The sequence below is a fragment of the Pollicipes pollicipes genome, unplaced genomic scaffold (assembly GCF_011947565.3).
Source record: "Pollicipes pollicipes isolate AB1234 unplaced genomic scaffold, Ppol_2.1 Scaffold_4002;HRSCAF=4701_pilon_pilon_pilon, whole genome shotgun sequence".
In the NCBI taxonomy this organism is placed as follows: Eukaryota; Metazoa; Arthropoda; class Thecostraca; order Pollicipedomorpha; family Pollicipedidae; genus Pollicipes; species Pollicipes pollicipes.
The window spans coordinates 42,646,838-42,661,907 of record NW_023596420.1 but is presented as its reverse complement, the minus strand read 5'-3'; the positions used below and the strand labels follow the sequence as shown (position 1 = coordinate 42,661,907).

The 15,070-nt window shown below is 61.4% G+C and overlaps 1 protein-coding gene and 1 long non-coding RNA gene across 2 annotated transcripts; both read left to right on the top strand.

Moving 5' to 3' along the window:
* Positions 1-4,882: 4,882 nt before the first annotated feature.
* On the top strand, positions 4,883-6,011 carry LOC119093109 (uncharacterized). Its single transcript, XR_005093598.1, has 3 exons — positions 4,883-5,010; positions 5,389-5,497; positions 5,901-6,011. It is a non-coding gene; the product is annotated as an uncharacterized LOC119093109 (long non-coding RNA).
* Positions 6,012-6,202: 191 nt separating this feature from the next.
* Positions 6,203-9,359, top strand: LOC119094524 (uncharacterized). Its single transcript, XM_037217581.1, has 5 exons — positions 6,203-6,214; positions 6,576-6,707; positions 7,305-7,483; positions 8,537-8,717; positions 9,116-9,359. Exons 1-5 carry the CDS (start codon positions 6,203-6,205, stop codon positions 9,311-9,313), a joined length of 702 nt encoding a protein of 233 aa, XP_037073476.1. The 3' UTR covers positions 9,314-9,359.
* Positions 9,360-15,070: the final 5,711 nt, after the last annotated feature.

Here is a 15,070-nt window from a genome sequence, read left to right as displayed (position 1 = left end):
CCGCGTTAAGCTGCGCACGCGCTGCCGCGAGCCGCTCGAGATGCGCTGCCGCCCGTCCGAGACCACCTCCCTCAACTTGCCCATGAAGAACACAGGTCGGTCGCGTGGGCTCTCTGCGAACGCGTGGGTGTGATGCTGCGAGGAATGGTCCAGAGGATGTGCCGAGTGGTGTTGGCTCTCAGGCGGCTGGGTCGAGCTGCTCGAGGTTTGAAACGGTTCGTCTGTTTGTCTTTATGCTCGGAAAGTACGCATTCTGCCGATGTGCTGGCGAATGTCCTGTCGCCTGTCAGCCACGATCTTCCGATTCGTGTCCGATGTTATCAACATTGGCGGGTGTCGGCGCGGACCGTTGGGATGGTGGTGTCAGCATCATCTCTGCAGAAGGGCCCATCGCCGTGTAACCGAGACGCCGTACCTTGACGCTACCTGTCGACGTAGATGCCCTCCTCTTCACCGTCGTCTCCGGTGATGAGTCCTTGCGTGCGGCCGAGCGGCTGCGCCTCTCCTCGGGCGCGGCGGTGCCGTGGGCGCCGCGGCGCGGCCGCGCCCTGACGCGCGCCGCCGCTCCCCGCCGCCGCCGGCAGGTAACATCGCGCTGGAGCTGCGGCTGGCCGTGTCCGGCCTGCGCGACGCCGTCTGGGTGCGGCCTGACCGCGTGACGGTGCCGCCTCGCGCCGAGCGCGACGTCATGCTCACCTTCCAGCCGCTCGACCAGCAGAGCGGCGGCAGCGGCTGCGTCGTGCTCACCGTCCAGCCGGACGGGCCGTCCTACGAGGTCGACATCCGAGGTGCGACGGCCGCCGCGGCGCCGGCGCCTGTACTGCGGCACTGCCCGCGCTCCTCGCCCCGGCCGGCAAACGTGTCGGAGGTGTGCCGACAGCGCGGAAAGCAAGCGATCGCTTGTTTTGTTCATGGTTTGGATCAAATGGGACACAGACTGCTGGAGTCATTTTCTGCTTTGAAAAACCGCACTGTGCAGACGTGGTGCAGACGTTCTGTGTTCGTCTCGTATCGCTGGCGTGCCGTGCCGTGCCGTGCCGTGCCGTGCCGTGCCGTGCCGTGCCGTACCGTGCCGTGCCGTGCCGTGCCGTGCCGTGCCGTGCCGTGCCGTACCGTGCCGTGCCGTGCCGGCCGGGCCGCCGTCGGGGGCGTCACGCGCTGACCGGCCTCGGCGACAGGCGTGATCGGCGAGAGCCGGGCCGGCGAGCGGCCGCGCGTCGGCTCGCCCGAGATGAAGTCGGCCCGCCGCCTCACCAAGACCAGGAGGAGGGAGCGCGCTCACTCACGCAGCAGGTGAGCGGGGCCGCGCTCCGCCCGGACGACCGGCCGCCCGGGCGTCGCGGTGTCGGCGGTGTGGAGCGCGCCGGCGCCCGCGGCAGAGGCTGGCTTGTGGCGACTGGTAGACGGTCCGTCACTGCCGCTGCAGCTGGGCGTCGCAGCTGTGCGTCAAACGCCGAGTCGTGTGCGATCAATGATCGCCGTGACCTGTGACCTGCTGATCTGTGGATGATCGTGTCCTGAGTTCGGCAGTGCGCAGACAGATTTGTCTACCGTTGATGGCCCGTCAGCGGGGCTGGCAGTGATGTACGTCTTGTCAGGTCCGAGGCTGAGGAGATCGAGGCTGCCCGTCTAACCTCATTTGTCCAGCCAACTGATTCCAGTGCCTGGTCCGTCTGACCCCGTGCCCGTTCGTCTGACCCCGTGCCCGGTCCGTCTGACCCTGTGCCCGGTCCGTCCGACCCTTGACCGTCTCTGACCCTCGACCGTCTGTCTGACCTGCGTGCCCGGGCGCTGGCAGGTCCCGCAGTCCGCGGCCGGCCCGCGCCGCCAGCCCTGGCGGCCGCGCTGCCCGCGACACGGCCGTGCAGACCTCGTTGTTGGCGCTGGCGCCGCCGGCCGAGCGGGGCGAGCAGGTCCGGTCGCCGCCCCAGCACCAGACGCCGCCCGTCCGCGGGCCGGCCGGACCGCCGAGCCGGTAGGCGGGCCTAGCGACGGCCGGCGACGATACGCCGTCGGGCCGCTCGGAGCGATGACGGGCGCGTTTGATGTGATGCCGAACGCTCTGGTCGGAGCAGCCGTGCTGCCCAGGTGGCGCGGATCGCTGCATCTGCGATCTGCCGTTGTTTGGATTGATGTGCGACATGTGCACGTTGTTGTAATATGCCTCGCTGTTTGCGGAAGGTCTTGTCCGGTGGGTGTTTACGTCGTTACGTGCTGTCGTGCGGTCATTTTGTCGTCACTCCTGATCACCAGTGCGCTGATGAATGACCGACTAATTCGTGCAGTCGAGCGGTTAGTTTGTCGGCGCCCTTCTGCACTCCTCTGCCGGCGCTGTTGGTGTCCCGTCAGGCGTGGCCGCGACCGGCGTCGCCTGGATGCGCTGCGCCCGTCGCCGGTCTCTGCGTTCCCCGTCGCCGGTCTCTGCTCCGACTGAGCGGCGCCTGTGCCGCAGGCTCTCCCACCCGGCCGAGTCGCTGCGCAGCAACAAGCAGCTGCTGCTGTGGACGGGGGCGCGCTGCGGCCGCCCCACCACCCGCTCTCTGGTCCTGCGCAACGGCTCCCAGACGGAGCCGCTCCAGCTGCGCCTCACTATCCGCAACGCCACCCAGTTCGCGGTGAGTCGTGCCGGGCCGGGCCGGCCGCCGGCGCGGGTGAGAGGACAGGGGCAGGAGAGGGCGGCGGTTGGGGTCGTCGGGCTGCGATGTCGGCAGCTGTCTGTGGTGGAAGCGGAGCCTCTGAGGCCGAGGTGATGATCAGAGGTGAGGATCTCAGCCGGCGGGCGTTGATTCGATATGATCCGGTTTGATGCGATCCGTTGATCAGATGGAGCCTGTCCAGTCCGTCCGGTCCAGGCGTGTCCTGCCTGGTGCTGGCGTGACCAATTATTTGTTTCGTGTTTCTGCCCTTGCACCACCTTTGCTTGCCTCCCCATTGCTGCGCCCAGCTGGCCACGCTGCCTGGGCCGTGCGATCCACGTCGCACGCCTCCGCGACGCCCGTGTTCCGTGCGCGTCACCGCGCCGACCGGTGGTTGGGAGCGGCGCACCGTGCCGCCGCCGCCGCCGCCCGACTGACGGAGGCCGCTCGCCGCCAGTTCCGGGCGTTTGGCGAGCCCGGCGCCGCCGGCTCGGCGCAGGAGCTGGCGCTGGAGCTGGCGCCGCAGACGGACCACGAGCTGACGCTGGTCTACCAGCCGACGCAGGTGGAGGCGGCGCAGGGCCTGCTGGTCATCAAGCCGCCGGCCCGGCCCGCCGCCGACCGCAACATCAAGTTTACCGTCAGTACCCGGCCGCGGTATAGGCATTGGTTCGGGTTCAGGCTCGATCACATGTCATCTGTAAATGCGCCACCCCTGACCCGTGGTTGGGTGGCATGTTGGGTCGCTCTAGTTTGTTTTGTACTCGGATTCGATCGTTAACCCATCGTCCCGGTATATTTGTGTGCCGTTTCAGTGTTGCCCAACGGTTGGGCTGCTCTTTAACCAGCTGCCCTGGCCATCAGCCCCGACTCGCTGCCTGTCTACTGTCCCCGGCCGCGAGACCCCGTGTCTGTGACGCTCCCCCGCGGCAGATCTTGCCTGTCTCCCGTCCCCGGCCGCGAGACGCCGTGTCTGTGACGCTCCCCCGTGGCAGATCCCATTGGTCGGCTACAGCGGCAGCTCGGAGATCCAGCTGAACGTGGCGCCGGCCGACGGGCTGCGGCTGGGCGAGGTGCAGCCCGGCGCCACCGTGCACACCCCGCTCACCGTGGCCAACGTCGGCGACCGACGCGCCTTCGTCAAGATCGTCGCTTTCAGGGGTGCGTGCTGTGCGGCCGCCGCGCAGGGACGGCGGCAGGGCGGCTGGGGAGGCCAGGGATGGGAGGCGCGGCGCACGGACGGGTGCGAGTAAGAGGACCGGACCAGGATATGTGAGAGGACGGCGCTGGCGGATCGACGTGCGCTCGCTTTAACTGTTGGATATCTGTGAAGGGCAGACGCGTCATGATGTGCGCTGAGCTGCTGCTGCGCGTGGAACGGAAGCTGGCAGCTCGACCAGCTGGCGAGCTGGCCGAACTATCCCCCCCCCCCCCCACACACACACACGCACTCGAACGTTTTCCTCGCTTTTCGGCGCGCCGCATCCTCGGCTGACCGACCTGCCGCGTCTGCAGACGCCGGCTGTCTGCACCCCCTGGCGGCGTCGCAGTTCAGCGCTCGGCCCGAGCAGCTGGTGCTGGCGGCCGGCGAGGGCCGCCAGGTGGCGCTGGTGCTGCGCGTGCCGGCCGGCGAGCCGGCGCCCGCCTGCCTGCGCCTGCTCACGGGCGACGAGGTGCTGCGTCACGCCTTCCGACGGTGAGCCGGCCGGCGCCCGGGTCGCCCTGGCCGGACGGGCGCCGCTCCAGGACTCTCTCGTGGCCGCGGCGGCCGCTGCCGGGCCCGGCTGGCGCGGTGCGGACCGGCCCGCCGCCCAAACGGGCTCCCGTGTGTGCATGTCGCGTGCGGAGGACGTGCTGGGTGTGGCGCCGGCAGGAAGGCAAGGTTACCTGGCTAATATTTGCTCTCGCTGCACGAATGGCCAGTTTGTTGCTTTGTGACGGGATTAGTTGCTGGGCTGGTGCGGCGGCGGCTGCAGCGTCTCCGCTTCTGCCGGTCTGTCGGCGCAATCCCGAGTCTGTTGTCGCCATCCTGCAATCTCCGACGTCGACCTCAGCGCGGGCTTTCCAAGCTCACCGGCTGCCCGCGCCCGTGTGTGCTGCGGCCGCCGCGGGATGATCCGTCTCCCCGCCGCCGCGTGGCGACGGCGGCGCTGTGTCCGCCCTGACGTCGGCGCCGGCCGTGCCGCCAGCCTGCCGCGGGACCGGCCGCTCTCGTCGCGCCACGCCTCGCCCGGCCTGATGGCGGTCGACCTCTGCGGCGCGTTCGACGGCGAGACGCCCGCCGACCCGGCCGAGCTGGCTGCGATCCAGCGCCTGCCCGGCCTCGCCGACACATTCTTCGCCAACGTGCGCGAGATTCGGCTGCCGGTGAAAGGTGCGGCGGCCGTCGGCGGGGCAGGGATGGCGTGGGTTCCGCCCGGCCTGATGTGTGTTGGGAGGGGCCCTGGCATGGTTTGGCAGTTATTCGCCAAGTGTGGGCGGTTCTTGGTGTCTGCGTTCTTTGTTCGGCCATGTCTTGTCGGGCGTGAGCAGGTGTGTTCTTTATGCCATGTCTATGGCACGAACTCGCTCCATGCCGGACGACATCGCCAGCTCTCGCCGTAAAGCGCGGTGCATTCTGGTGTCATTCAGAGTTCGCGAGGTCCGTCTGTGCGTCGCGCGCCGCTGTAGGCGTGGCGAAGTCGCCTGTTGTAGCTTAAGGCAGTCTTGAATGAGCGCGTGATCAGTTCGCCCGACAATGCCTGTTCCCCAGCTACCCTCAGCACCCGCTCTATGGACTCGTCCGACATGTTCACCAACCTGCACGCGGACGACACCGTCGCCAGCATTCTGAACTGCACGTCCTACAGCAACGTGACGCGGTGAGCACCGGACTGCGGCCCCTGCGTCGCTGTCGCCCTGCGGCCGCTTCGAGTCCCGGCTCTTCCCTGTAGTGAGGTCTCTCGTGAAGCGGCCCTCGCCACACGGACGTCACAGCTGAGCTGGTGCTGTGGCGTGGCCTGTGACTGGAGCTTCTGTGTGATTCTTGTGGCGTCGTTCATGTTCTTGCCTGTCGGCGGCGGCGGGCCTGTATTTCGCTGCCATGCTGGAGCCCCGCAACAACATCCACAGAGCCGGCTCTATCTCTCAGCCCGGCTCTGGCCGTCTCTCAGCTCGGCTCCGGCTGTCTCTGGGCCCGGCTACGACCGTCTCTGAGCCCGGCTCCGGCCGTCTCTGAGCCCGGCTCCGGCCGTCTCGCCGTCTGACGTGCAGGCCGTTCGGCAGGGCCCAGCGGGGGGTGCCGAGTGCCGCCGCCGCCGCCCGGAGCTCGGCCGTCCAGCCGCCGCCGCCGGCGCCACTGCCGCCCGCTGAGCCGGCCGCGTACACCCTTCACACCAACGTGAGACCCCGCACCCGCCAGCCGCCGCCTCCGCGGGAGTCTCACGGGGGCGGGTCAGGCGGGGTAGGCCTCGGTCTGGTCAGTGCTCCCGTTAGCACTACTGACGACATCACTGGGGAACTGACGTTTGGCTTCGGCGTTTCATTGACCAGCCAAATGCGTGCGCTGGCTGCTAGGGTCGTCCCCGATGTGTGACATTGTCAGCTGTTTTGGCAACACAAGACTGGGCGGTCGCTAACTCGGGATAGCGCGGTGCGTTTTGAACACGAGACCGCAGCGGCGCCGAGTGCGCCTCAGCGTGCCGGCGTTCAGACTCGCCGCGCGGCCACGCTATCCAGGACCATCAGCCTGGCCGGGACGAGGGCGGTGAGCCGGGCAGCGTGTAAGGCCGTCCGTGTGCGGCACAGAGGCTACGGTGCGCGGGCGGCCCGACCCCGGCCGGCCGCCGGCCGCCGTCGGACGCCTCGCTGGAGTCGTCCGGCCCGGACGTGGAGCGGAGCACGCCGGAGCCGCCGGCGGCGGCGCGCGCGGCGCCCGCCGACGGGCCGCGTCTCCTCCAGCTGGCCAGCGACCAGGTGCTGTTCCCGGAGACGGCGCTGGGCCAGCGCTCGGCGGGCGCGCTGAGCTTCAGCAACGGCAGCGGCGTCCGGCTGCGCTGGTCGCTGGAGGCGCTGGTCCGCCCCTGGATACAGGTGAGCTGGTGCTGGGCGCTGGTCAGCCGGTGCTGGTCCATCCGTGAGCGCAGTTATGGCGCGGCGAGGGCCGACACTGGCTGGCGTGACGCGGGGCGCAGGCCGCCCTGCCGCTCTGCTTACCGCCTGACTGTGTGTTTGGGGTTCTCGGGATTCTGGCCGATGCGCGATCTAGCAAATGCGCCCGAGCACTGGTTCTGTACAGGGCCCCGCACAAAGTGCTTGCGCGTCCGCTGGGTTGGCGAGCAGCCTGGATTTAGAATTGGTGACCGGTGTCTGTCTGGTGACAAAATACACGCCCCCCAGTCGTGGCTTGCTGTCTGTTTCTCACATCCCGTGCGTCATGATGCCGAAACCAGGGATAAGACTGCCTATTCGGGACTCGAGCCCTCGCCAAACTCTGAAAAGAAAGGGGGGAAAGTGGGCCAAATTCGGGTAAGTTTGAGTATTGTGTGGGCGCACTTCGCCAACTTTCACTTCTCAATCCCCCTCCCCATTTTCCTCCAACTCATTTTACCACACCCCTGACCCAAACCGCGACGCGTGGCGGCCCCGCGCGCACTATGCCGCCTGGTGATGCGTGCGCGCGCGCCGCAGAGCACACCGCGGGCGAGCGACCTGACCCAGGTGGGCGGCAGCGTGTTCCGGTTCCACCCGACGCAGGGCGAGGTGCCGCCGGGCCAGACGGTGGCGCTGGCGGCGCGCTTCAGCCCGCCGGCCGCTGGCTACTTCACACAGACGTTCTACCTGGTGGCCAGCGCCGACGCCGACATCCTGTGAGTGGCCGGTGGGCGAGGGAGGAGGAAGGCGTGTGAGGGGTGGGCTGACGACCGGCTGGCTGGAGAGGGGGGGGGGGGGGTGGCGCGTAAGAGGTGAGCTAGTGACCTGCTGGCTAGAGGGTGGGGGGACGGCGTGTGAGGGATGAGCTGACGACCGGCTGGCGGGGAGGGGGATGCGTTGGATAGGGCGCAGGAACGTGTGCCCCATTTTGGTTTGGGGTGGGAGGGGTTCGGTGACAAATGTTACACTGAATAGTGGTTTGAACGGTTTATATTGCACCCCATGCATATTCCTTGGAACGCAAAAATCAAGCACGCATTATGCGGGAGGGCAGTCTCCCGATATGCCCCTTCTCCCCCCCCCCCCCTTGAATGTGTCTCCACACTAAGTATCAAGCATTCCGTATCTACAAACAGGCCCACTGGTGTGTCTTTTCGCTGTCATATGTCGTATCGACAAAAATAGGAATGCGCCTAGTCGGCTCACGCAACCACGAAGCAGCTATCGGCGTGGTCGTGCGGTCTTGTCTCGGCCAGCGTTCCGGACCGGTATCGCCGCCTGCTGGCCGGTGCGCCCCACCGCGCGACGTGACGTGCCGTGCCGTCGGTGGCCAGGGGCCGGGAGCAGTCGGTGATGCCGTCCTGCCTGCTGGCCGGTGCGCCCCACCGCGCGACGTGACGTGCCGTGCCGTCGGTGGCCAGGGACCGGGAGCAGTCGGTGATGCCGTCCTGCCTGCTGGCCGGCGCGCCCCACCGCGCGACGTGACGTGCCGTGCCGTCGGTGGCCAGGGACCGGGAGCAGTCGGTGATGCCGTCATGTCTGCTGGCCGGTGCGCCCCACCGCGCGACGTGACGTGCCGTGCCGTCGGTGGCCAGGGACCGGGAGCAGTCGGTGATGCCGTCATGTCTGCTGGCCGGTGCGCCCCACCGCGCGACGTGACGTGCCGTGCCGTCGGTGGCCAGGGGCCGGGAGCAGTCGGTGATGCCGTCATGTCTGCTGGCCGGTGCGCTCCACCACGTGACGTGACGTGCCGTGCCGTCGGTGGCCAGGGATCGGGAGCAGTCGGTGATGCCGTCCTGCCTGCTGGTGCGTGTGGCCGGCCAGGGCGCGCCGGCGCCGCCGGAGACGCACCGCTTCCCGTTGACGGTGCAGCCGGACACCATCGAGTTCCCGGCCGACCAGCGCGCCGTCAAGCTCACCATCAACAACAAGAGCCGGCTTGACTACGCGGTGAGGCGGCGACCCGCGCCGTGACCCGGCACGCCGGCGGCCGGGGTGGTCTCCGTCGGGGTCTGGTATGGTTACCGTGTGTGGGCCCAGACCGGCGTTATGTCCTGTCAACGTCGTTCATAAAGTCGTTCGATGTTGCGTAGAGTGGAGATGTACGTTGTTCATGCCACTTGAAGGTCGCGTGATAAGTCTGCATAATTGCACATTCCACTGTTCGCTTCGTCACTTCTGACCACGCTCTGCAGCCGACACCACCGAAATATGCGTTACCTTAGTCTCGTAAGCAGTCGCCGTTGCTGAGAAGTAATTCCACCTTTCCGCGAAAACGTGGCCGACTTGGCGTGTGCGGGCGGTGCGAATGCGACGCCCGCTCTGACCGGCGCCCGCTCTGCCGCCAGTTTGAGCTGCACGTGTCGGGCCCGTTCTCGGTGAACCACGGCCAGATGCTGTCCCGCTCGCGGCGCTACATCCACCTGCCGGTGTACTTCCAGCCGCCGGGGCCGGGGCTGTACTCGGGCCGGCTGACGCTGCGTCTGCTGCAGCCGCCCGGCGACGCGGGCATCTTCCACGTCACGCTGCTCGGCGAGGTGCCCTGACCTCGGCTGGACGAGGGCCCTGGTGTGGGAGCCCGCCGCGGACAGGGGCGGGTGGGAGCTGGGCCTGACCGGGCGGGAGCCGCCGGTGGCAGCCGGGCTTGGCGGGGCGGCGCGGTGCGGATCGAGCTGGCCGGGTAAGGTCGGCCTGGCCTGCACTGAGCTGGCCTCGGTCCGTCTGGGCTGACCTGTGCTGGCCCTGCTGCAGTCGGCGCGGCTGGGCGGGTCTTGTCTCCTGACCTGACCTGAGCTGTGCTGGTCCTGCTGCAGTCGGCGCGGGCTGGTCTCGTCTCGTCTCCTGACCTGACCTGACCTGAGCTGAGCTGACCTGTGCTGGTCCTGCTGCAGTCGGCGCGGGCTGAACGGGTCTTGTCTCCTGACCTGACCTGACCTGTGCTGACCCTGCTGCAGTCGGCGCGGGCTGGGCGGGTCTTGTCTCCTGGCCTGACCTGAGCTGACCTGACCTGAGCTGTGCTGGCCCTGCTGCAGTCGGCGCGGGCTGGGCGGGTCTTGTCTCCTGACCTGACCTGACCTGAGCTGAGCTGACCTGTGCTGGCCCTGCTGCAGTCGGCGCGGGCTGGACGGGTCTTGTCTCCTGACCTGACCTGACCCTGCTGCAGTCGGCGCGGGCTCGCCTGGTCTCATTTGCTGACCTGGGTTAACTGACGCAGCGGAACGGTGGGACCTGCCCTCCAACATGGCGGCTGACCTTGAATGTTTAATGGTGCTTCCGGTTCGCGTTTATCGTTTGTGACGGGCTTTAAATACTTTCGTGATGAATAAATAGCTCGAGATGGTGCTGAGTTTTGGCTGGAAGGCCAGGAATCAATCGATGTAGATTCCGGTGGCGATACAGGCGCGCGCTTCGCCTTGAAAGCAGGGTTTTCGTGAATGGCGACACGGCGAAGCTGACGGTGTCGGCTCGGCGGGCGACGGCTGACTGCCTGCCCATCGCCGTGCACCCCCCCCCCCCCCCCCCCCTCTCCCCCAGACCCTCTCCGCTGGAGGTAGCGGGATCGAGGGCTCGGAAGCCGAAAGTGTCACAGAGAAGGGCAGAAGTACAAATACATAATTTCTTGCGATCCAGGGAACGTTTGGTTGAAAGACAGGAGACACACAGACAGTGTAAGATAGCTTAAACCATTGCTCTTCAAATCTGAAGAAGCATGTCCCGAACAGAAATGGGTCTGCCGAGGGGGGCAACTGAATGGGATATGCTGTAGAATGCAAACACTTCTAACGCAATGCGTATACGATTCCGAGAATCCGTGACTCCGATGATGAGCCTTTTGCCAGCGCTTCGGCGGGTGGTCATCCTCAGGAATGATAAAGCAAGGCGCATGACTGACAAGAGTTTACTGGTCTTTGCCACACGTCCATCATTCAAATAGCCCTGGAGAGGCGTCTCCCCTCGAGTACCACTTCGCAGTCCCACCCCCAGCCCACAAGCGGGGCCGAGTCGTGACAGCCCTGCCCCATAGTGTAGGGTCGCGCCGATGGTCTAAGGGATTTATGGCACAGGAAATCTCACTAGCGAACGTTACACACGGTGCACAAAAACTACCCGAAACTTTACTAAAAACTAACTGATATTCAGTTGCTGTTTTGTCCAAATATAGTAGCGTGATGTGTTTAATAGCCAGGTTCTCGAATCAGAAGTACAATATTACGTCAAGTATTAAAGTCAGTTTGCCCATAAAAGCCCGCGGCGAGCATCCATTGGGTTGTCCTGGTCGCGCATGACAGACGGCTGTTCTCGCGCACAGCTGGCGTGTTGCCCAGGACACGCCCAGGGGACGGTTTATGTACCCAGTTGCTGTTGACCCGAAATGAGGTTGATCGTTAACCACGCCCGTGCGATGCTGTTCAGCGAATTTTTCAGCGACGAGTTCCGATTTCCCTGAAGAATAGTTTCAAGGTCAATGGTGGCATGAGAACACCAAAAATGACCATTATTTTACAATATCATGTGACCTTCAGGGTCAAAAGCTGGGTCAAAGGACGGGGAGGTCTATATCTTCCAAAAATTACCGGCAGATTTTGAACTTGCAAATGTCAGAACATTCAACACAGAAAGAACCAGTGTTCGTCCAAAAGTCCCGACCTCTCAAGGTCACCCTTCAAGGTCAAACACGGGCTCAAAGGACGGAAAACTTCATATCACCCAAAAAGTACCGGCCGATTTTTATTTTTCAAAGATCAGATCTTTGACCACAGAAAGAACTAGCGTCCATCAAAAAGGCCTGACCTCTCAAGGTCACTCTTAAAGGTCAAACGCTGGCTCAAAGGACGGGGAGCTCTGAATCACCCAAAAATTGCCGGCCAAGTTTAAACTTAAAGACATCAGAGTATTCACCACAGAAAGAGCTAGCGTCCGTCATTAAGTTCTGACCTGTCAAGATCACCCCTCAAGGTCAAACACGGGCTCAAAGGACGGGGAACTCCTTATTACCCGAAAAACACCGGCCGATTTTTAACTTACAAACATAAGAACATTCATCACACAAAGAGTCCTTCAAAAGTCCTAACCTCTCAAGGTCACCCTTCACGGTCAAACGCGGGCTCAAAGGACAGGGAAGTCCATATCACCCAAAAATTACCGGCCGATTTTTATTTCCTAAGATCAAAACATTCACCACAGAAAGAGCTAGCGTCCTTCAAAAAATCCTGACATCTCAAGGTCACCCTTCAATGTCAAACGCGGCCTCGAAGAACGGGGAACTCTATATCACCCACAAATTACCGAACGTTTTTGAGATTACAAACATCAGAGCACTCATCACAGAAAGAGCGCGTCCGTCAAAAAATCCTGACATCTCAAGGTCACCCTTCAAAGTCAAGTGCGGGCTCAAAGGACAGGGAATTCCACATCACCCAAAAAGTATTGGCCTATTTAAACTCATAAACATCTGTATATTTCCACAGAAAGAACTAGCGTCCGTAAGAAGTCCCCTATTTCCCAAATCCCCTAGTTCTTTCCGTGAAAAATATTCTGATGTTTGTAAGTTTAAAATAGGCCGGTAATTTTTGGGTGATGTGGAGTTCCCCGTCCTTCCAGCCCGCATTTCACCTTGAAGGGCGACCAGGAAACGTTAGGACTTTTGACGGGCGCTAGCTCTTTCTGTGGTAATTGTTTTGATGTTTACAAGTAAAAGATCGACCGGTAATTTGTGGGTGATGTAGAGTTCCCCGTCTTTTGAGCCCGCGTTTGACCTTGAAGGATGACCTTGACAAACCAATACTTTTGTCGGACTTTTTGTTTTGTTTTACTTTTCTCTTTCTGTGGTGAATGTTCTCATCTTTGTAAGTTAAAAATCGGCCGGTAATTTTTTTGGTGATATAGAGTTCCCCGCCCTTTGAGTCCGCGTTTGACCTTGAAGGGTAGCCTTGAGAGGTCAGGACTTTTTGACGGACGCTAGCTCATTTTGTGGTAAATGTTTTGATCTTGAAAAGGTAAAGATCGGCCGGTAATTTTTGGGTGATATGGAGTTCCCCATCCTTTAAGCCCGCATTTGACCTTAAAGAGTGACCTTGAGAGGTCAGGACTTTCTGACGCACGCTGATTCTTTCTGTGGTGAATATTCTGATGCTTGTAAGGTAAAAATCGGGCACTAAGTTTTGGCTGATATGGAGTTCCCCGTCCCTTGAGCCCGTGTTTGACCTTGAAGGGTGACCTTGAGAGGTCAGAGGCTTTGGATGGGCGCTAGTTCTTTTTGTGGTGAATGTTCTGATGTTTGTAAGTTAAAAATCGGCGGGTAATTTTTGGGTGACATGAAGTTTCCCGTCCTTTGAGCCCGTGTTTGACCTTGAAAGGTGACCTTGAGAGGTCAGGGCTTTTTAACGGACGCTAGCTCATTCTGTCGCGAATGTTTTGATTTATGTAAGGTAAGAATCGACCGGTAATTTTTGGATGATATTGAGTTGCCTGTCACTTAAAGCCACGTTTGTCCTTAAAGAGTGACCTTGAGAGGTAAGAACATTTTGACGGACGCTAGTTCTTTCTGTGGTGAATATTCTGGCGTTTGTAAGTTAAAACTCGGCCTGTAATTTTCGCGTGATATGAAGCTTCCCGTCCTTTGAGCCCGTGTTTGACATTGAAGGGTGACCTTGACAGGTGAGAACTTAATGAGGCACGCTAGCTATCTCTGTGGTGAACATTTTGACGTCTTTAAGATTAAATAGACCGGCAATTTTTGGGTGATATCGAGTTCCCCGTCCTTTGAGTCCGAGTTTGACCTTGAATGGTGACCTTGAGAGTTCAGGACTTTATGACGGGCGCTAGTCTTTTGTGGTAAATATTCTAATGTTTGTAAGTTAAAAATCGGCCGGTAATTTTTGGGTGACATAGGGTTCGCCGTCCTTTGAGCCCGTGTTTGACCTTGAAGGGTGACATTGAGAGGTCAGGACTTTAAGACGGACGCTAGCTCTTTCTGTGGTGAATATTCTGATGTTTTTAAGTTAAGAATCAGCCGGTAATTCTTTGGTGATGTAAAGTTCCTCGTCTTTTGGGCCGGCGTTTAACCTTGAATGGTGACCTTGAGAGGTCAGAAATTTTGGATGGAGGCAATTTTTTTCTGTGCTGAATATTCTGACACTTGCAAGTTGAAAGTAGGCGGGTAATTTTTGGGTGATATCGAGTTCCCCGTCCTTTGACCCAGCTTTTGACCTTGAAGGTCACATGAGATGGCAAAATAAGGGTCATTTTTGCTGTTCTCATGCCACAATTGACCTTGTAACCGTTTTGCAGGGAAATCGGAACTCGTCGCTGAAAAAATCGCTGAATAAATCGCAACTTTACGGACATGCCCGTGCGCTGTTGCACGAGCGGTGTCCAGTGACGGCCGAGCCACCTGTCGTTTGCATGGGATGTTTCCTATGGATGAGTGCATTCGACTGCCGGACGCACGGATTACATCCGATGGACGACTAAGAGAGCAGAAATAGCCTTGTTCCTCGGAGAAAAAGCAGGCGAATGGAGATGCAGATGAGTTAAAATTTTGGCAGCAGGCCTTTATCGAAGAGGATAGCAGAAGTTAATTACACTTAACAACAAAAGCAAAACACAAAACAGCACAAACAATTCATGCAATTTTGAACCGGCAGAAGACTATAACCTGCCGCGGCTGGTACGCCCACGTATGTCCACTTGGACAAGCCCGTTCTGCAGCCTTTTTTACCTATCTTACAGCTATGCGTCTTGTAATAGTCGGATTCGGAGCTAATCAAGATGCCCCAACTTGACCCTCAGCCGAGCTTGACGAATAGACTTGGATGCGACGTGATAAGGAGTAGCAGCGACAACTGGCGTGTGCGGCGGACAGAACGACCCACTTCAAACCAAAGCGGACCCGCCCGGAGAGCGCCCACCGCCTTCTGAGGCTGCGGCGTCTCCCCAGCCAGCGGCCATCTGTTGAGCCGCTTCGCTATCCTGGGCCCTGCAGGCTGCTGCGGGCCGCTCCATCCTGTTCCGCATTGGTGGCGCGTCCGCGGGACGCAGGCGTTCAGCCACCGTCCGGCCGCGATGTGCGCACCTCACGGGACGGACTCGCTCCGTAAGACCGCCGGCTGGCCGCGGGCGGCGGCGCCAGCCCGGCCGCCGCTGTTATTGTACCGACTTGTTATTGTCGTTTTTGTTCCTGTCGACCTGTTTTGTAGTTGTAAATAGAGTAAACAACATCATTACATCTTGGCAGCGCGCCGACGTTATGTTTGTCTACTGGAAAGTACTGAGTTATGCGTAAACACTGCTCTGCAATGAGC

Bases quoted from the DNA above. Each gene is read 5' to 3' on its own strand.
- LOC119094524 (XM_037217581.1), top strand. The intron at 6,708-7,304 runs GTGAGCTGGTGC...CGCGCGCCGCAG, and splicing joins TGGTCCGCCCCTGGATACAG to AGCACACCGCGGGCGAGCGA. The intron at 8,718-9,115 runs GTGAGGCGGCGA...CTCTGCCGCCAG, and splicing joins AGAGCCGGCTTGACTACGCG to TTTGAGCTGCACGTGTCGGG.